This window comes from Scylla paramamosain, chromosome 19, assembly GCF_035594125.1.
Source record: "Scylla paramamosain isolate STU-SP2022 chromosome 19, ASM3559412v1, whole genome shotgun sequence".
In the NCBI taxonomy this organism is placed as follows: Eukaryota; Metazoa; Arthropoda; class Malacostraca; order Decapoda; family Portunidae; genus Scylla; species Scylla paramamosain.
Genome location: NC_087169.1, coordinates 21,446,632 through 21,468,641, shown reverse-complemented (window position 1 = coordinate 21,468,641; position 22,010 = coordinate 21,446,632). Strand labels below are relative to the sequence as shown.

Below are 22,010 nucleotides of genomic sequence, written 5' to 3'. Positions count from 1 at the left end.
CGTTTTCTCCCTGCTGTCTTAGTTCCTTTCTTCCCATTCCTTCATTCCTTCCTTAGTTCCTTCCTTCATATCCCCTCTACTACCCATTCCTTCCCCCATTTCCCTTCCTTATTGCATTCCTTATCACCCCCCTTCTACCCATTCCTTCACACAGGTAGAAACAGACGCTATAAATTCTCCCCTTTTTCCTCATTTCTCCCCCTGTTCCTTCGTTTTTCCTTCCCTGTACCTTCCCGCTCTCCCCGCCCTATCACAAAACCGATCTGCAGCCTCTCAGATTAGCCCCGAGGAGAAAGAGGAAAGACAGAAGTCACAATTACGGTGTGTTTCTTTCCTATATTCACTTTCCCCACGTGGCTGAAGGCTGGAGGGGAAAGTACTTCTTCCTTCGCCTCCTGACACGCCCACACCACCCCAGTCTCGCCTTCGTCAGAGTTTTTACTGTAGGAAGCAAGACGTGATGGACTGGGGTCTTTCAGCTACGCCCCTTTAAGATAGATTTGAGTCTGGTATATAGGTGGATAGATAGATAGATTTTTCCTCCTCCTCCTCCTCCTCTTCCTCCTCCTCCTCCTCCTCCTCCTCCTCCTCCTCCTCCTCCTCCTCGTCCTTTTCCTTCTTGTCGTCGTTGCCATCTTCATCTTCGTTCTCGTTCTCTTTACCATCCTTCCTCCTCCTCCTCCTCCTCCTCCTCCTCCTCCTCCTCCTCCTCCTCCTCCTCCATTCCCTATTCATTCCTGTGTGTAGCCTTTTCCAGGACTTCCAGGAGAGTGAAAGGAAAGTAAAAGGAAGTGTATTTTTTTCCCATTTTCTTTTCTTTTTTATCCCTTTTTCTTTTTTGTCCTATTCGGTTTTTTTTTTTGTCTTCGATTTTTTTTTACATCGTTCTCTCTTTTTCCTTGTGTTATTTTCCTTTTCTTCTTCTTTATCTGTTTTTATTTCCTCTCCGTTCTCGTCTTTCCTTTTTTTCTTCTTGTTTTCCTTTTTCTTATTTTTATTTTTATTTTTTTGTCTTTTTCTTTCTTTAGTCTACCTTTCCTTCGTCATTGTCTTCCACGTCTCCTTTCTATCCCTTTCTTCATCTACTTCTTCCTCATCTTCATTTTTCTTTTCATCCTCCTCTTCCTTTTCTGCTTTTCTTCGTCTTAATTTTCATTTTTTTTCTCCTCCTCCTCCTCCTTCTCCTTTTTTTACTTTTCGTCCTCTTATTTTCTTCTTGTCTCTTTCCTTCTCGTCTTTAGATTTCTTCATTCTTTTCCTCCTCTTTTTCGTCATCTTATTCCTCCTCCTCCTCCTCCACCTCCTCCTCCACAATGGCACCCTCGCTAAGTCCAGTTAAATCCACTTCTGCTCCGCTCACCTCGTTTTCGTTAAGTCCCGTACTGTGCACCCCAGTTTCGGTTCGGTTCGGTTCGGCTCGGTTCGGTTGTATTAGTGTACGATTATATTTGGTTAAGTTAATTTACAGGTGGTGAGGTTAGGTTACATTAGCTTAAGTTAGGTTAAGTTAGTTTAGGTTAGGTTAGTCTAGGTTAGGTTAGGTTAGAATTTAGTAGGATGGATTAGACTAGATTACATTAGGGATAGTGAGGTGAAGTTAGGATAGTATATGATGGAAGGTGTTTTATCTATCCTCCTCCTCCTCCTCCTCCTCCTCCTCCTCCTCCTCCTCCTCCTCCTCCTCCTTCCCATTCTCATCGCAAGCTCCTTCATTCATGGCTTTTATTCTCGCTCCTCATCCTCTTGCTCCCTCTCCTTCCCATCCCTCCATTCCTCCTCCTCCTCCTCCTCCTCCACTTAACTCCAGAGACTGATTCCATGGCTGTTCTCATTCTCATTCCTCCTCCTCCTCCTCCTCCTCCTCTCGTCCTCGTCCTGCATTGCTTATTATTTCATCCTCTCATCTCGGCCTCCTCCATCTTTAACCTCGCCCTGGGGGTGTGAAAGAAAGAGAAACAGGGCCGCTTCACATTTCACTCATAGAAAACGGATCATTGCGCACTGCTTACACTCATTTCTTGCCGCTGCTTGCCGTGTTTTTGATTTCCGATGCGTAGTTATTGTATGTTTTTCAAGCTTGTTTCTATGTTTGTTTGTTTGTTTGTTTTATAGTTTGTCTTTTTATGTGTTTATTTCAAGATTATAAGTTTAGCTAGTATGTTTTTTTCTTTCTTTTATAATTATACTTTTTTTTGGGTGGGGGTTCCACAAGCTCGAAAAAAAAAAAAAGAGTTATGAATTAAGTGCATGCAAGTAATTATCTTCCCAGTATGGTGTTGGCACAGTTCACCACCACCACCACCACTACTGTAGAAGACGAACATATGGCGTGGAGCGTTTGTTCCCTGAGGAGTGTACGCAGTGTGGTGACGGAGCGCACGGTGTTCCCAGCAAGAAACTCCCAAATGTCCCCATAGTTTCCCTGAGGCGGGGCGATTATGTCATATTTTCCTTGTGGCCGACTCGCCTCCTTCACCGCCACCTGCAGCAGCGAGGAGAGAAGAAAGTGCAGGCAATTCTCTACCCTCCTTCAGACGTATTCCCGTTTTCTTCCTTCCTTCACGTTTTCTTTTCTTTTTTTTCCCTTTTTTGTGTTTATTTGTCTGAACTTTTCATTTTCTTTTTTTTCTTTCCTTCTCTCGCCAGGTTTCAGTCATCCTTTTTCCACAAATCTTTCCTTCTATTCTCTTTCCTTTTCTCCTTGAACCCCGTCTTTCCTCTTTCACCAATCTTGTATCCCTCTTCTCCCATCACCCCATCACCCAATCCTTCGTATTCCCCTCCCTCTATCACCCACCACCTCTCCTCCTCCTCCTCCTCCTCCTCCTCCTCCTCCTCCTCGTCCGTGTAATAACTCCCCGCCACGCTACCAGGAGTCCCCAAGAACAGTAACAGTCCCAAAGGTTCTCAGGTTCACCCTCCACCTAGCACAGTTTCTTTTGTTAAACTTTAAGGCATTCAAAGCTAAGTTAAAATGTGTCTCAAGTTGGCGAGCTCCTGCAGTGCCAGTGCCTCGGGTCAGCAGCTTTAAGAGGCACTGAGTTCTAGCCATGGGAAGAAGGAGGAACAGTGTCTTGGAGTGCCAGAGGAAGGGGGAAGGGAGTAAGCAGTGCCAGAGGAAGGAGGAATGAGGTACGGTGCCAGAGGAAGGGGAAAGGAGGGTAAGGAAGCGTCAGAAAGGGAGAATGCAAAGAGAGGGAGAAGTAGCAGAGGAGGAAGGAAGAAGTATCAGGGAGGAGGAAGAATACAGAGAAGAGTGTCAGGGGAGAGAAAGAGTGGTAAGAAAAAACTTTGCGAAGGGAGAGAGAAATGTCAGGGGGGGAGGAACGGTGCCAGGGGAGGAAGGAAGAAACGCCAGGGAGGAGGAGCAAAGCAAAGGAGGGAATTGCGAAGGGAGGGATAAGTGTCAAGGGGGAGGAAAGGTACCAGGGGAGGAAGGAAGCCGTGTCAGAGGGAGGAGGATTGCCTGAGAAGGAAAAAAAGGGATAAATGCCTTAGGAGGAGGAGGAGGAGGAGGAGGAGGAGGAAGAGCCCTGGGAGAAATGAGTGTCCCTGTCTTTCATTTCTCTCTCTCTCTCTCTCTCTCTCTCTCTCTCTCTCTCTCTCTCTCTCTCTCTCTCTCTCTCTCTCTCTCTCTCTCTCTCTCTCTCTCTCTCTCTCTCTCTCTCGCCATTTTATTTTCCTGTAGTTTAAGTGAGAGGACTCCAGTTTGATTTTTTTTCTTTTTCTTTTTTTTAAGGGAAAATTAGTTTGCCCTCGTCCTTGTCTTCCTCCTCCTCCTCCTCCTCCTCCTCCTCCTCCTGTTGCTTGTTGTCTATTTCCTCTTCCTCGTCTTCATCATTGGCATTCTCCTCCTCCTCCTCCTCCTCCTCCTCGTCTTCGTACTCCTCGTCGTCGTTAGCCTCTTCCTCCTCCTCCTCCTCCTCCACCATCTTTTGTCTCCATTTCAGCACACCCCCTCGCCTCCCCCAGCACTCGAAAACCTCCCTTGAAGAAAGAACAGACGGAAAAGAGGGACAAGGAGGAACAGCGGGGGGGGGGGGGGCAGCTCACGTCGTCTAGCCTCCTGACCCGATTTCTGGGGTCAGGTCGTGTATCATTGTTAGCCTGACCTCGCGTTGACCCATTATTCCTACAATTGCCTCGCCTTCCCCCCTTGGTGCGCCTTCTCTTGGGAATGTGTGGCTGCGCGGCGGTGTGGGGGGTTGTTGGTGTGGGGGGGGGGCAATGGCGTGATGTGGAGTGAGATATTGGAGGGGACGAATGGAAAATGGCTCTCCTCCTCTTCCTCTTCTTTTTCCTCCTACTCCTCTTCTTCTTTTTCTTTCTCCTCCTCCTCATCCTCCTCCTCTTCTGGCCGATTTCATTATAGTTGTCCTTGTTTTTCTGTTTTTTTTGTTTCTTTTTCCTCGTTTGTTTTCGTATTTCCTCCTCCTCTTCCTCCTCCTCCTCCTTCTTCTTCTTATTTTCTCTTCTTCTTCTTCTTCTTCTTCTTCTTCTTCTTCTTCTTCTTCTTCTCCTTCTTCTTCTTCTTCTTCTTCTTCTCCTTCCATTTTTCCTCCTCCTCCTCTTTCGTGTTGTCTGCCTCCTCTTTCATGTCCTCAGCCTCTTCTTCCTCATCATCATTATCATCATCATCATCAGCATCAGCATCATAATTATAATCATCCACTTTCCTCCATTGCAATTATTTTCGTTAAAGAATATTCTCTCTCTTGTTTTTCATCCACTTTTGTCTTCTTCCTAGTCATCATCATCATTACCATCATCATAATCATTCATTTTCCTTCATTCCAATTATATTCGTTAAAGCATTTTCTCTCTTTTGTTTTCCATCCACTTGTCCTTCCTCCTCCTCCTCCTCCTTCTCCACCTCTTCAGGCCCTTCAGCCATTGCAGGCCTTAGCAGAAGTGCGTGGCTATCCCATAAGCCCATCCTGTCCACCCATTCCCTCCGCCAGGACAGACACTTCCTTCATCGCCTTTTCGTCCTCAGATCCGCGACTCAGACCGTCCCCAACAAAACCAGGCACCACCAGACCCACTAGGCCTTCCCCATGGGCTCTCCTTGCTTCCCCCAACACCCATGACACCTTAAACCGGCACAGCACAGGCCCCTGACAAAGGATTCAGGCTGGGTGGGTGGCTGGCTGGCTGGCTGGCTGGGAGGAAAGTGGGTCGGAGCGGTGGATCAATACAGTACAAAGAAAACGGACTGGCTGGCTGGCTGGCTGGCAACACGAACTGGGATTTGAAATTAGCGCAGAACTTCGACTTGGTTCACTTAGCTTAGGTTGTCCTGGCTTGGTTGGGTGGTGTGTGGGGTGCTCTCTCTCTCTCTCTCTCTCTCTCTCTCTCTCTCTCTCTCTCTCTCTCTCTCTCTCTCTCTCTCTCTCTCTCTCTCTCTCTCTCTCTCTCTCTCTCTCTCTGCAATTCCCACAAGCACTCCACCTCCTTCCTCCCTCGAGAATTAAGTCAAGGTTCCACTCTGTGCTTCAAGAACGCTGGGCCAACTAGCATTCTCTCTCTCTCTCTCTCTCTCTCTCTCTCTCTCTCTCTCTCTCTCTCTCTCTCTCTCTCTCTCTCTCTCTCTCTCTCTCTCTCTCTCTCTCTCTCTCTCTCTCACGCCAGCCAAGGTTTTTCTCGTCTTCTTCCTTTTCCAGCACGTCCTTGGTCCCCCCTCGTCACTGATAACACGTTTTCTATGATGCCTGCTGGGGGTTGAGTCACGGCCGCCTCTTGGAAAATGCGTGTGTAATCTACGTTATTTTTCATGCGCTTATCCACCTTCCTTTTTCTTTTTTTCTTCTTTTTTTTCGGTACACTGGTTGTCAGAATTGTGACTTGCATTGCGTTACTCGGCGCGTGAGGGTTTGTGTCTTCTTGCTTTTTTCATTGACGTGATATACAGTGGCCAGGTTTTGCGGGAACCATAACTTGTGAAGGCCTGGGCGATGTGAATTTGTTGTTGCTTTTGTTTTTTGTTGTTGTTTTTTGTTTTTTTTGCGGTAATGGTTGCTGCTAGATAGAGTTTCAGTATTTAAGGAAGTTTGGGTTTTCTAAGTAATGTATGAGGGATTTAGAACGCAGTGTATTGATGTTTGCTGAGCCTATCGTAACTTTGTTTATTCTTTTATTTATGGTTTTATTTCTTCTTTTCTTCCCTCCTCCTCCTCCTCCTCCTCCTCCTCCTCCTCCTCCTCCTCCTCCTCCTTCTCCTCCTCCTGTTCTTCTTCTAATCACAGAAAATAAAGTGCATTCTTCACCTGTTCTCCTAATTACCTTTTCTGGAACTGGATTTGAGTGAGCTAATTGCTATTTCATCCTATCAGTTTCCCCTTTAACCAACATCCCTAATGAGATAAATAAACAAATAAACCACTCCAGAATACCACACGTCATCGTACAAAAAAAGCACACACAAAACAACTACAAAACAGACGATAAAAAAAAAAAAATGGGTCTGAAACATGACAGGTAGGTAGGCGTGGACTCAGCGTGGATGGACAGATCCTCTTTCCCTCATCCCTGAAGCCCCCTGCTGACCTCTTGGTAAAGCTGTGTGACTTAACCTCTCTCGGACAATTTACTTAACCTCTCGCCTCCCATGTCTGTCTGCCCTGCGCCACCCACCATTACCGCGACACCCAGAGAATTTGCGTCGTTTCTGGAAGCACCTGTCACCTTTACCTTCTGTTTTAAAGTGACGCTGAAGCAGGAGAGAGCGGGGGAAAGGGAGAGGGTGGAGTGGGAGGTCGGGTGGTGGAGGAGGCGAGGGAAGCTGCGAGTGGGAGGGACAGAAGGCGCAGGTGGAGCCTAGGGAGTGATGCAGAAAGGGAATAGGTTGGCATTTTCTGTTTTCTCAAAGGTTAATCGGTTTATGTTTGTTTGTCTGTAGTGGAAGGCGCTTATAAATGTTTATGTGTGTTTGCCAGCTACATTCTATTTCAAGGCCGTGTTTCTTTGAAGGATGTGAAAACGAGTGTGCATTTTGTTTTCATTTTCGCGAAGGTTAAGCGGTCATGTGAGTGTTTGCCTGTGTAGTGGGAAGGGTTCAGAAATGTTTATGTACTATGTTCGCCTCTTGCATTTTATTTCAAGGTCATATTTTCTGTGAAAGATTAAAAAAAAAACGAGTGCAGTTCTCTTTAAAAGTCAATTTAACCTTATATGGTCTAATTTATCGATTCTGTAACTTTTTTTTTTTTCTTTTTGCTACTGTTATTTTAGAGAAGTCGTATACCATCCCATCATTTTCCCTTGACCAATCACTCCCTAATGCACAAAAAGCTGACATAACCACAGAACACCACGCACTGAGGCTTAGGATGAACCAGTGACAGTGAATTGTGTTCGTGCTACACGTTATCGTTGTCTCAAGGTCATATTACTGAAAGAGAATTACGCTTTACTCCTGCTAAGGTTACTGGGGCGTGTTGCAATGTTATTCTGCACTAGGGGAGGCTTGCGAGAATAGGGAAGTGAATGTGTGTCGTGCAGGTTACATATGCTTCTTTTAGAGTTTAAATTTGCTGTGGGAGACGAGTGAATAGAGAAATGAATGTCTATAGTGCAAGTTATGTTTATTTCCTTTTTTTTTTAGAGTTAAATTTGCGATTCCAAAGTTTTAACGGGTATATGTGTGTGTTTACATTTATTTCCTTTTTTTATACTGTTGAATTTCCACTGGGAGAGACTTGAGTGAATAGATCAATGGATGTCTATGGTGCAGGTAATATCTATTTCCTTTTTTTTTTTATTTTTTTAGGGTTAAATTTACGATTCCAAAGGTTAACAGGGTAAATGTGTGTGTTTTTGTTACCTTGCAGTGGAATTACAGCGGTTTATATAGCGCATGTTTCAGGTTACAATTATTTCGGGATTTCAGGGTCATGGTAGCCCCCCCAAAAAATAAGATAAAAAATAAACTTACATATACTTTTACAAAGGTTATCATGGCGTATTTGTGTGTTATCATTACCCTGCATTGGAATTAAAATGGTTTGTAGTGTGTGTTTCAAGCCGACGTCACATCAGGGCCACGGCAATTGTAAACGAAATGACGTATTATTCCAGGACGTATGTGTGAGTGTCTACTGTGTTGAGAGATCATGAAGTTTACAGTACGTGTTTGAAATTAACGTCATTTCAGTGTCGTGATGGTCGTAGCGGTAATGACATATGCTTACAAAAGTTAATGAACCATGACGTATGTTACTTTTGTTCTGTTATGAAATCGTGGAGGTTTATAGAGTATGTTTCTGCTTACCATCATTCCAAGGTCATGATGGTTGTAAAGGGGGTCACATATACTCTTACAAAGGTTAATGAGCCATGATGTGTGCTACCTTTGTCTTGCAGCGGTCTCATAGGGACTAATAATGCTTGTTTGTGTTGTTATGAATGGTTATATCAGTTTTAACCCCGTGATGGGACTGGTTGTTTGGTGTTACATTTACTCTTTGCAAAGGTTAACGAAGCTTGTGTCTGTTACCTTGAACCTGTTGTCTCTTCCAAAGGTTTAAAGGACGTGTTTGTTTCAGAATATTCCTTTCTTTTCAAGGCCATGATGTTGCTGGGGAGAGAATAACTATATATATATATTTTTTTTTTTACTCTTTCTAAATGTTAATGCAGCAAGTGTATCCATTTTGTCTTCTGTAAGTTAATAGCTCCTTGTTTGTTGGGATTTTCAAGTCACCGCTGCTTTAAGATCGTGATGTTGCTGTAAAATGAAATACACTTGCAATAACTACGTACTGTCAGGTCACCGCCAACAGTAATCTCATCTAACGTAGGAAGGAGTGGGGGGAGGTCAGTCTGCCTCCACGTCACATTGTAAACTGTGGGACTCAACCACGACAGAGTATATTCCTGAAATTTCCCACGAGCTTTCTCTGATGTTGCAGGCTACCAGTGTGTCAAGACCTTAATGTGATTGGAGAGAGAAACACAAGAAATGGAGTATGTTTCTAAGTTACCACCATCTTGTTTGTGTTCCACGTCACCGGTGTTCCTAGACTAATGTTTTTTTACTGAGTGTAATCCTCCCATGGCCCATTTTCCTTTTCCAGAAGTTACCACAACCTTTATCTGTTCCAGGTTACCAGTGTTTCCAGAACCTGGTGTAACTGGAAAAATACATATATATTTGTGTTAACCTCATCAAAATTTCCCTTTCCAGAAGCTACCACAACCCTCCATTCACCCATTCACCCAACCTTTCCCTCCCTCTATTCCAGTTCTTCCTAATATTTCCGAAGAAAACAACACGGAAGCTATCACAAGCCTATCTATGCTATCCTGACCCATTCCGTGTTCTAGAAGTCACCACAATCTTCTCTCTTCCAGGCTACCGGTGTTTTAAGGCCGTGATGTTTCTGACGGGTTTCATCTTCGCGTCAGTAGTGGTGTATCTCATCTGCCTGAGCGAGGACCTGCTGCCGCTTCTGGGTAACGCCGGCGTGGCTCTCGGTGCAGGAGTCATGTTTGGGCTGATCACGATGCTGGTGCAGTACGTCGGCCTCTTCATGACGGGGCTGCACACTGGCCTCTTCCTTGGGGTGGCTGGCATTGCAATTGCCTATAAATGGTGAGAGAGAGAGAGAGAGAGAGAGAGAGAGAGAGAGAGAGAGAGAGAGAGAGAGAGAGATTAGGGAAGGGAGGGTGAATATAAAGCAAGAAAAAGAAAGAGTGGGAAAGTAAAGAAGATGAATGATGAGTGGTGAAAGAAAAAGAGATGTAAGGAAAGTGAGATAAGGAAATAAAAAGAAGGGGAAAAAAGTAGAAATAAACAGAGGAAGAATGGAGAATGCGAAAGAATGGTGAGAGATAGAGAGGAGGGGGATGAAAATAAATAAAAAGGAAAAAGAAAAAGTGGGAGGAAAATAGAAAAACAAATGGTAGAATGGGAAATAGGGAAGGAGAGAGAGAGAGAGAGAGAGAGAGAGAGAGAGAGAGAGAGAGAGAGAGCAAAAAAAAAGGATGAGAGAGAGAGAGAGAGAGAGAGAGAGAGAGAGCTTCACCTAACCCATATGGCCAGGCTGGAATGGTTTAATCCTTCCCTTAATTGAAGTGCGCCAAGTTTTAACCATACGCGTTGTGATAAACTCTCTGATGCTATTTGTTCCCTCTTTGTAGCGCCCCACAGCAATTACAACGGCATGACGCGGCCACCTGTGTTCATATAATGTGTTGTGTTGCTACCTGTGTGTTTTCAAAAGGTTACAGCATTCATGGATAAGCCGAATCTAACCTACAGTTTTAATTTATTCCTAGAAAGAAAATTATCTGCTGAAAATATGAGTTGTGTAGAATTTGTGTGATGTATAATGTTTCGTGTTGCTACCTGTATGTTTCCAAAGGGTTAAAATGTCCACGGATAATCCTTTTTTTTTTTCTTTTTTTTTATTATTTAACCCTGAAAAAAATATATATATATAATAATTCAGCAAAAAAAAAAAAATTACAGTTATGCAGAATTTATGTTATAATATGTCATGTTACTTCCTTTACTATCTATCTATGCATTTCCAAAAAAAGTTAAAGCATATTCATGGATCATCCAAAATAAAGGCGTTTTTTTTTTATTTCTAATTTAATCCAGAAAACATGCAATTCTGCAAAAAAAAAAAAATGTAAAATCTGTTTATGATATGCACATGTTTTATTATTGAGGAGAAAATAAAAAGGAGGAGAGGAAAGAGGCAGAGAAGATGGGGGAGAAGGAGAGGAAAGAGGCAGAGGAGATGAGGGGAGAAGGAGGAGAGGAAAAAGGCAGAGAAGATGGGGAAGAAGCAGAAAATAAAAAGGAGGAGAGGAAAGAGGCAAAGGTGATGGGGGGAAAGGAGAAGGAAGCAAAAAAAAGGACGATGAGAAGGATGAAGGGGTGTGATGAGGTGTCAATCACAACCTGCACACAAAAAATGGGCTTGTTTTGCAAATTCTACAATGTTGCGAGGATAAGACGCTATATTCGGCAGCTGTCTGTGCACAGGATAGATGATTGCACCTGATGCCGGGTGATTGGTAGTGTTTGTGTTGGGTTCCCGCCTCACCAGGGCTCAGATCCTGGCCACCTACCAAGTGTTCGTCCCTCGTGGCTCACTGCCAATAGGTTGATTTGTGGGCCTTTCATGGGAAAATGAGTCCTCTTTAGTGGTACTCTGAGGCCTGCTGGCTATTAGTATGCATGAGTTGGCTGGTGTGGGTGTAGTTCATAATTATTATTTATTTATTTTTATGTAAGAGGCAAGGCACTTCTATGTATCTAGTATAAATGAGTGTGAATGTAGAAGTTATGTGCCTTGTCTTGGCTATCTGCCTTTTTTTGGGAGAGCCAGCATCAGTATGTGTGTGTATATATGTAAGAGTGGCGCTGATCAAGGGCAACTAAAAGGAAGTGAAAAAAATATCCACTGAGGTGCCAATTCCTGAAGACTAAGATGTATATTAAACACTGCATATCAAGTGTGGGTATAGATGATAACTGTCAGACTAAGGAGTGTTCAGCATCAGATAGCAGGTGTTAGTGATGATTCTTGTGAGAGTAAGATGTGTATGACTAATCTTCAGTGTTACTTAGAGGCACAGCAGCTATTATTATGCATCAAATACTTGGTGTAGGTGCAACTGATGTTCACTTGCCAGAGTTGGATGTGTACGACCAACCTGGCCTTGCATGCTTATATACTGAAACCAGGTTAGGAATGTGTCTAGTCCCATTGCCTCCCTTGTAAGCAGTGGCTTGTGTTCCAGGTGGGTGCCCAGCAGTGTGTGGCCTGTGGTGGGCATACTGCTGGCGTCGGGGTTGCTGCTGGCCATCCTGACGCTTTACTTCCAAAAGGGCCTCACTATTCTGGGCACGGCCATCAGCGGGGGTGCCATCATGTCTGCAACGCTTGACTATTTCATAGAGAAGGTGCCTGGCTGTGTTGGTTTGGCTTAGTTCTCTGTGCCAGCCTTGTGTTTGTTGTGTTCATGTGGTCTTGTCTATTCATTCAGCCCCAAAAATGTTTTCTTTCATACTTATTTAGTTCAAGCTGGCCATGTTTTTTTTTTTTTTTTTTTTTTTCAGTTAAAAGTTTCATCTCTATTTAACTGGTGTTTGTATGGTCTCATTCTGTTAATTCAGCCCAGAAACGTTTTCTTCCGTACTTATTTAGCTCAATCTTGCCCTGTTTTCATTTAGTTATTGATGTTTGACTTCTTTGTATTCTTTTATCCTAAAATAGAGTTTCTTTTCATGTCAGTCATTCCAGTCGGTCTCTTTTCGTTCTCATGTAGTCCCTCATATATTCTCTTTGGTTCTGTTTGCTTATTATTACTCCATAATCTGTATTTGTTCATGTGATTATGAGACACAGTGTTTGAGCTGAGGTCTGAAAGGCAACTCATGTAATATGGAAGAAAATGTAAACAAGACAACAATAGATTAATTACCTATCTCATCTCACATGTTTTCCCTTTTCCTAACCTTTCTACATATCTTCCTTACATTTACTCCATCATTGTCCCTTCTCAGTTTACATGTAGCTTCCTTTTCCTGACCTTTCTACATCCTGTCTCTATCTAAGTTCATATGTTGCTTCTTTTCTCCACCTTCCGACGTGTCTCCTTTAAACTTACTCATCACTGTCGCTATCTTTCTTACACATTGCTTCTTTTCTTGACCTGCACTGCTTATCTCTCCCTCACTCCATCACCATCCCTATCTCAGCCCACGTATCTCCCTTACACTCCAGTACTGTGTCAGCAAGCAAGGAACACACCACTAAGCCGGCACCTCCTCCCACAGTTCTTGATGGTGCACTGGTTTGGCGACCGGCTCAAGGTAGTGGAGAGCGACCGGCCGTGCTGGTTCTCTTGGATGATCTTGGGAGTGTGGCCCTTCATGGTGGTGGTGGGGAGTCTCACCCAGTGGCGTATCACAGGCCGGGGCATCTACCACCAGCAGTGTGAGTTAGGAGTGTCTATATCTGACTACCTATCCCTTTCTCTCCTTCTCTCTCTGTCTCTGCCGCTGTAACTTCCATATTTAATTCCGGTGATACACAATATTCTCTTATTTTCCTTGTGGCATGTGGTGAAGTGAGTTAGTGGGTTTTCTGCCGCCGTAACTTTCACATTCAGGTGATTCACAGTACACGCTCCTCTATTTTGTGTATCGCATGAGGTGAATTGGACATAGTGATTTTTCTCCCCCTCACGGTGCAATAAATTCCTCTCGTCATGACCACAGTGTTCATTGTCTGCCCCTCCCGGCCCCCCAAGCCACTGTGTGTACATCTGTTTGTGTTGTTTGTACCGTTGATGTTTTGTTTGTTCCAGTTTTTTTTTTCTCCATTTCAGTGTTGTGACATTTGTGTATTTGAGTAAGTGGAGATTTTATGGTATAGAGTAGCATTTATATTCATTGTGTTCTTCTGTGTGCGTGTGTGTGTGTGTGTGTGTGTGTGTGTGTGTGTGTGTGTGTGTGTGTGTATTTTCATTACTTGTATATCTATAATAATCTTTTCCAGCACTGTTTTTTGGCCCTCCATATCTCAAATCTCACTTCATCTCTCATCCTTCCTTGATTTCCTTCTACTTATTAATCCCTCTCCCCTCCTATACCTGTACTAGTCTGACCCTGGTATGCTTTCCCACGTAACTCATTTCCGTGAAGTACCCCCTCAAATTCCTCCTCCCAGTATTTCTCATTTGACTTATTTCCCTTTTTGTACCTGTGTGAATGTACCCTAGTCTAGTCCTTCCCTTTGTAACTCTATTACACCCCTTCCTTTCCAGCACTCCTCATTCAACTTACCAGGCCTCCCTGTACCTCTCATTCAGCCTGTCTTGCTCCTTGTACTTGTGTGGGTGTACCTCCTGTCCAGTACCTTCCTGTGTGACTCTTCTACCTCTCCTTACTGTGCTCCCTTACTTTTCTACCCCCAATTTCTCTTTCTAGTATCTTTTGTTTATTTTATTTTTTTTCCTTCTCATATATGTTAGTGTGCCTCCCCCCCGGTACCTCCCAGTGTGACTCTTGTGCTCTTCCCTACAGTGCTCCATTGCTTTTGTCATCCCAGTACCTCTAGTTCATTCTGCCTTCCTCCCTGTGCCTGTGTGAGTGTACCTTCCCACAGTGCCTCCCAGTGTGACTCTCTTGTGCCCCTCCTTACAGTGGTGCCCTCCAAAAAGAACAGAAGTGTCAACCTGCAGCGCCTGAGAAGTCGCGAGGCGCGCGCTGAGCTGCGGCAGAAGAAATATCGGTATTTGTACCAAGTTCGTACAGCACATGGAGACATCATCAGCCAGGTGAATATGCCAGTGTCGGATCTGAGATTTACCACTGTTAGCCAGGCATAGCGGTGTCGGCCCTGGTGTCGCTGCCGCTGGTTGGTGTCGGAGGTGGTGGTGGCACTAACTGGTGTTGTTTCATCGTGAGGGCCGGGCAGCAGGTAATGACAACCCTCTCTTTTTGTCTTGACTGTTGACTGACTGCCCCCAACTCATCCATACCAAGCTCTTCATTATCCTTCCTTTCTTGACCTCTTCCGTTTCCTCTTCTACTTCATTCTCTCTCTCTCTCTCTCCCATCGCTGTGGCTGCCTCTCCTCCAGCTGTGTCATCTCCTTTGGTGAGGTACAGACGGCCCAGCTCATGCCAGCACCTGTGTGAGTCGCCATCACTCAGACAGATTCTACTCTACTGTCCTCCTCTGCCTCTTGGACTTTGACAGGCTCTTGGTCACTGAGTCAAGCAGTATCTTCTTGGCTCTTAACCTTGTGTCTTTGTCATCTATTTCTTATGAGTTGTAGCTAAAGTATTCAATGATTTTTTTTAGAGTTCAAGATTTATTGTTTTCTTCAAGTTGCGGTCTAAGTGATTTTTAGAGTCTAATTGCCAATATCAGGAGTGAAACTTGGTGTGCTGTTTCTTCAGCTGTGTGGTTTTATAACATGTAGGAAACATAAGATAGATGACATAGACACAAATGGTTAAATGTGATTGATAAATTACTCTTGGTTTTATGTACTTGATATTCTCTGGTATGCATTAGTACTACATGTCACTGTCTCTCATTATGATTCTGTTCCCTTTGAATAATCTGTGTTGCTCAAATTGAATTAACCTGCTCCTTGGTTGGTCACGTAAACTTGCTTGGCCTGCCTTCATGCACCGCTCTTTTGTTCACCACAACACGAGCATGAATGTTGGTTGCCTTGCGCTGGCAGATCCCCAGTGAAGGTTTGTCTGCCCTTGTTATATTACACTTTGTGGTTTGATATCAAGTACTTTGTATGTATTTATTTCCCGTGTCTGCCTGCTTTTTTTTTTTTTGCATGTTTTTTTCGGTTGCATTCATGTATTTTTAAGTATTTATTTTTGTTTGTTTTTATTACTGTTAGTGTACTTGTTTTATTTTCTTTAGTTTCATGTGTCATATTTATCTGCTTTACATAAGTTAGCCGCAAGTTTATTTGATACATTTTAGCTCTGTGTCCGTAGTCAAGTTTTGCAAGGCAACGTCTAGCATTGCTTCTCTTAGAGTCTAGGAAGTCTCCACACTGGCCAACACAACATACTCTCAGGAACATACGTTTTATTGATAATTTTGTTATGATTAAGGTAAGAGCATTGCTATATTTTTGCAAGTCACTTACTGAATGAATACCAGCGACATGGTGAGCCAATCTGGTCTGAGTGAGAGTTGGTTTCTGCTGCTTGTAGGCATTGCAGGCTTTCTTCTGTCCGTGCACCACTGTGAGTGACATTAGGCCAGGCTCTGCTCATTCACTATTCTCATTCTGGAGTGGACTATGAGAGTCCATAGGTGAGGTGGTTTGCTCCTTTGGAGCTACAAGTTCACTGGATGTGTGACAGTTGTTCCCAAAGAGAACTCAGCATGAGGTCAGTCCAGCTGTACTTCATCCAGAGGCACTGAAATGATGCAGCTGTGACACTGAAGAGAACCTGGGTATTTCTATCCAGTCTTCATACTTCATACTTTTTGAATTGGCTATTTTTATTAAGAAGCAAAGAAAGCAAAGGCATTGCAGGTGAATGTATGAAGAAACCTTGTGTCAGCCATCTCCCTTCATGGGGGACATCTGCCTGGTGTATAGACTGACAGATTCACACCTGACACCCTCATGGTAGGTTTATTTGTATCCGTTTCATGATGGATGTGGGCAGCCTTGTTTTGAGGCACTGACCTCTGTATTTCTGTAATGAAAGTGTCAGAGTGGCAATGTTTGGCTGTCAGACATGAGCTGTTGCCTCCATCCAGTGCTCCTCCTGGCCTTGATCCTCCTGGTGTTTCCTTGCTGCCCTCAGTGAATTGTTGCTGCCATGTGGATTTCCGCCATTGTTTCCAGTTGTCTGTGTTGCTTGTAGATCTCACTGAGTGTCATGAGGTTTTGGCAGCTGTGTACAGTCCATTTTCTTTAGATTCATTTGTAAACACATCTAAAGCTTCTTAAAGGATTACTTTGCCTAGTGTTTGCCGTTTCTTCCCCCAGTGAGTTCAGAATCTGCCTGGCTCTTATTATTTAGGTTGGAGTTTTTGTGGAGTCCATTTAATTGTAGCAGATGCTTTTAGGTTTTTATTCCACTTTAAATTAGATCACCACAAAATAGAAATTCTGGATGGTGAATTTACATAATTTTAAATAATTCTGTCACACTCTGGTGTGACAGAATAAAGTCCATTCATTCTTAGCTTGCACTGGAGCCTAAGATACTTTTTTAACCTTGTTGCTGTGGTTTGGAGAGACCAGTGTCTGAGCCAAACAGGAGACAGGCTGATGGGGCTACGGACCAACCAACTAGTGATAAGATTACAAGACCTGCTAGCTCCATTTCTTAGCTTGGAATAAATGGACTGTAGTTCCCTGACTCAGTTCATTGATTCTGTAGGTATGAGTGGTAAAGTACTGTAGGTGAGGCTTATATTGATAGGCAGTGAAAGAGACTCACTACTTTCAGCCTCCCATTCTTTCTCTTTGAATAGCATCACATTTTTCCGTAGTTTGGCTTAAAGACACTAATCCATGAGCAATAACCATCATTCATTACTATAAAAGTAGACCACAGAGGTGCTGCTTCACCCCTGTGCATAGTTAACTTGTAAGGCCGGTCGGTGTTGACCTTACCATACCCTAGACGACAGGCACTAACCACAGAAACAGTTTTGTCAGCAGTCAGTGTTAGCGTACAACCCAAGCCTTATACGTCAAGCTGAGTCTGGTGTGTGTGTTGGACAGGAGTACATCCAGAGCCTGCAGCGGAAGGCTTACCCTACTGGGGACAACGGTACCCTCCAGTCTGACTCCACACACACCACCATGCTGCCTCCAGACCACACCCAGCTGGCGCCACTCACGGAGAGCGAGGATGAGGCCGGCAGCTCCCAGCCCCCGCCTTCACCCCCTGACGCCCCCAGACTCACCCGCGTCACCATGCACTAGTGTGTGTGTGTGTGTGTGTGAGTGTGTGTGGCGTAGAAACACTTGTGTTGTGGGTCGTGGTTTGTATCATGCCCAGAGTGAGAAAACTGAAGTGACTCAGATGATATCCAGCCATTGTGTAGATGTCACTGGACCAGAAATATTTAGCTTTGTGATCCTGAAAGCAGAACAGTGATATAACCAGTAGGTATCTTGTTTTGTGAGCCATGTGCTTTCTCAAAGAGGAAACTGACTGATCACATGTGCTAATGGAGATTAAAAAAAAAAAAAATTGGTGAAATTTCAGTCCATTTAATTGGAGCACAAATCAGGAGTTACCTTCCTTTGTAGTGGAAAGACAAAGCATAAACAGAACACTTCATGAAGTGCTCCTGTCATCCTGAGACAAAGCAGTGTTCACAGGAAAAGACATGAGCAGGACGGCAAGTGTTGGCAAGACAGTGAATGCCAAGACTGGCCAACCTGCAAGACTTGTGTGGTACTGAACTGTGCAGTGATTGAAGAAAAAACATTAGATATATATAATCATGAACTATCATTGTGATATCATATAGCAAGCATGTGTGTGTGTATGTAAGTGAGAGAGAGAGAGAGAGAGAGAGAGAGAGAGAGAGAGAGAGAGAGAGAGAGAGAGAGAGAGAGAGAGAGAGTGTGTGTCTGTGTGTGTGTGTGTGTGTTTGCCTGTGTGTATATGTGCCTGGATGTGTGTTTAAGAGAAGAGAGAGTGTGTATGCATGTGTGGTACAGTGTGCATATACAGTACATCCCTGACTGTAGTTCTGTGTGTGTGTTTTTCCCTCTTGTTGCTAGACTCAAAGTGTAGCTAAAGTCTTTCAACACCTGTAAACTGTCTGTCAGTAGCCCAGAGACCTGTAAACTCTCAGTGTGTTGTCTTTCTTTAGTCCTCATGCTGCTGGCCCCCTGTTGTCCCAGAGGCAGATCAAATGTACCCTCTTGGATCACACCGCGGTGGCTTGTGATTTTATGAATGGAAAAGTCAGAGTGATTTCTTAAGAGTCCCAAGGAAGGATGAGTGTTCTGGCAATTATCATTTCCAGTCCACTGTGTTGTGTATGGATGGCCCAGGGCTGGTTGGGGTCTGCTCTCCTTCTGGCTGGGTCTTTGTTGCCATAACACACTGAAGTGAATGCGAAAGGTCTTAGTTTTGGATCACCCGTTTGTACATCATTTTGCTGGATTCCTGCTGATCCTGATTTGTGAACGTGGCCTCCAAACCTCATATCATAGGGAGATGTGTTTAGTCCTTGTATACCAATACCAGTACACCACATGCACTGTTGGAAAAACAAAACTACAAAAAAGAAGATGTAGTTATTTAGAATGTGATGGTTAGTTAATGATGGTTGTTCTTCCTGACATGAAATATTTGGTTCAAAGCATCCATAGAGGAGGAAAATGTTAAAAATATTGGTTCGAAGCATCCAGAGAAGGAAAATGTTAGAAACCAGGGATGATGAGCCCCACATGGTCCATCATCACCAGAAGGGACAGCCTCTGCTCAGCTCGCCACACGTGAAGCCGCTCAAACAAGGTGAAATTTGCTGGCTGCTCCTCGCTCAACGCTGACAGACAATGGCAGCAGCACCAGCAGACAGCACAGATCTGCCAGAAGTCTTTCTGTAATGATTTAGCTAGGATGTGTGTGGATGAGGGAAGTTGTGCGTCGCTCAGTTCTACTGGCATTGTGGATGGCTTTAACCTGCCTTACTGGCCTGGCGTTACAGTGGATGTTTATTCAACTTCACGTTACGCTTATTTATTTACTTACTCCTGTCCATGTTGATTTGTACATGTTTGCAGTTTCTTTCCCAACGTGGTCTTGGGAGCAAGGTATTCTTTTCCTTCTTTTTATCTGTACATTTTGTCCTGATTTCTTTCTGGAGTTGAATAACATTGTTGTTGATTATTTGTTAACTTCACACATTGCCTATAGTCATATAGAGTGTGATATTGAGTCAAAGCATAACTGTCCTTGTTTACTTCATGATCTAATGATTAATTTAAGAAGCATATCACTAGGGACAGTGTGTCATAAGAGGAAGGATTGTCGGCACTATGACAGCCCCACGGAGGCACAGAGTCTGGTGCCACGCCTGGCGCCTCGGGGTCTGCCAGCCTTAGTGCCGCACTGTGTGATATGGACTGAGCGAGGCAGGTCAGCAGACATGACTTAGCTCAGCCTCTCTATAATGGAAGTGATGTGAAGCCTGGTGCCCATGCTGATAGGTTCATACAAAGTTATGCTTTCCCTATGCAGTCATCTGTGGTATGATGAAATGATCTGGAGCTAATAAGCTGTGTACCTTCATTCCTTGATTTGCTAGCTGTGAACACTACAAGGGAATTATATATCATTGTATGAAATAACTGTATCTTTGCTGTTAGCATCCTTCTGAGAGAAGAGTGAGCACAGCATGGAGACCTTGTTCTTCCACTATTAACATCGACTCTTTTGTGATAATTATTCTTGAGTCAGGTTCACAAGGGTTTCATAATTTATTTAATTTCCTTTGGTTCATGTTTCAAGCATCAGGTAAACTGTTACCTTTACCATGTGTTTTCTGAATGAGTATGATATTGTGTTGGGATGAAACTCATTATTTCTTGTAATGCTCATTAATTCAGCTTTGGATGGTCCTGTAGGGTGCAGTATGTGGTGATGACACACCCACCTATCAAGTCCTGGACCCACCCACTGGTTGGAATGTTTCCTGTCTTCTTGTTACTCTTCACCAAAACAACTTTCACCAAAGATATTTTTATTCCTCTGTGAAGTCTTGTTCTGTAATTCTAAGATACTTTTGTCCTGTCAAGACATGCTGCCCTCAGGGCCATGCTAAGTATGTATTTGGTATGGCTGAGTTGTTTCAGGTTAAGTTTTCCTGTTTGCTTCTATATGAAACTTATACTGTAATAATAAAGGATGGATGTTCATATATCACCTAAGACCTTGATATGGAAGGTATCTAGAGCTAGTCTGACCCCATTTTAATGCTGTCTAGGTCAGATCATGCTTTGTTGTCTCAGTTAGGTTAGGTTAGGCAGTATTTACACAGATTCACCTTGGAATTCAGTCTTCATGGTTGACAGAATAGCAGTGAGAATATGCATGTGTTGCAAACTTAGTCTCAGTTAAGTTACCTTTGTATTACCTCACCACTGCCATGAGCTGGAAAAGCATGCACAAGTTATATATTTACTACTTAATTATCTCTCATGTATCCTGCAGTTGCTGCATTAAGACCAAAGACCATCATTAATCATTAAATATATAATCAACCTTTTACAGTCTGCTCCAGTCATGCATTGAGTGACCCAAGAAGCTCACTCCTCTCTTGTTAGTTGCCAACAGTGAGGTGAAGCTGGAGCACTGAGCTGCAGTAGTGGCGGTGGCGTGAGGTGCAGCTTGGCTTGGCTCACTCCCTGTACCTCCCTCCACTCTTTGTGCTCTTGAGGGACATTTCACTTTAATATTTAGTGTCATACTGTAAAAAGAAATACTATACATTGTCTCATCCATCTAAGCTTCAAAGTATCAGACTCAAAATACTGAGTTATTTATTTTGTACCAGATAAGTGTGAGATTCAATGGAGCTGGTTACTGTCACACTAAGCTGCCTGGGTGCTGGTGGGAGCCATTTGGAGAGTGACTTTCCCTCCTGGAGTGTGACATGTTAGGAATAGGACAGCTTTCAGCCTTTTCCCTGGACCCCTATAAACTGTATTCTTAGCTGAAAAGTATGCAAAGTCTTTGAGCCATGTTTGCTTTATTTTGATTACTTTTGCATTGTTTTTTATTATGGCCCAAGAAATATCCCTTATGGAATACAACAGTCGAGTTTTGGGGCCACAGTTTGCATAAGACAAGCCTCACGGAAGGAATACGAGCGAGAATCAAGGACTTGCTGCAAGTAGTAGTCCACTCTTCCTGTTGCTTCCCTACTGTCAGCTCAGCAGGCGACTGTGAGGTCTGGTAGAGTTGTCAGGTACAGTACCACCACACCAGTTCAGTGCACACTACATAGGATTAAGGGTGCCCTGTCAGTCCCAGGGCAGTGTTTCAAAGATCATGAAGGAAAGTCTCATATCAGTGTACAGTTCATCATCATACATGTACTGATACTAGGCCTAGAAAGCTTGTTTGTGGTTTAGTGCCAATCTTTGCTTCTTGAATACCTTAAGGGGAATGTCTGTCCTCACCTCTAGGCTTGAGCAGCTCGTGTTTCTAGCTGACCTCACAGAATGGCTGAGCTTCAATGCTACCCTCAAGCCACTGTACATATTCTGGTTACCACCCAGACTGTCTCAGACACTCCAGAAGTTGAGTGAGAAGTTTGTATAAGGAACACAGTTTTGTATAACTTGACAAATTGGTGTGTGTGTGTACATTATGTAATCATTTCTTACAGGATATGTCATTGCGTCTCTTCAGAAGCAAGTTATTTGTACTGTATGGCATCATGTTCTCTTTAAATAATAACAATGTTTTAAATGGACATGCTTATTTTTCCCCATTATCATTTAACATTATTA

At 43.6% G+C, this 22,010-nt stretch overlaps 1 protein-coding gene across 7 annotated transcripts in view; it reads left to right on the top strand.

The window, feature by feature from the left end:
* The window catches only part of LOC135109906 (transmembrane protein 198-like), a 76,154-nt gene extending 54,183 nt beyond the window's left edge, over positions 1 to 21,971 (top strand). For 2 of the 7 annotated variants that reach the window (XM_064021785.1, XM_064021784.1), the window contains 5 exons: positions 9,352 to 9,592; positions 11,758 to 11,920; positions 12,797 to 12,956; positions 14,168 to 14,301; positions 17,253 to 21,971. In XM_064021785.1, coding sequence (XP_063877855.1) covers positions 9,352 to 9,592; positions 11,758 to 11,920; positions 12,797 to 12,956; positions 14,168 to 14,301; positions 17,253 to 17,456 — 902 coding nt within the window. In that variant the 3' untranslated portion in view covers positions 17,457 to 21,971. Of the gene's footprint in view, positions 1 to 9,351; positions 9,593 to 11,757; positions 11,921 to 12,796; positions 12,957 to 14,167; positions 14,445 to 17,177 lie in introns of all 7 variants that reach the window. The other 5 variants (XM_064021783.1, XM_064021781.1, XR_010272954.1 and 2 more) reach the window with 4 other exon arrangements.
* Positions 21,972 to 22,010: the final 39 nt, after the last annotated feature.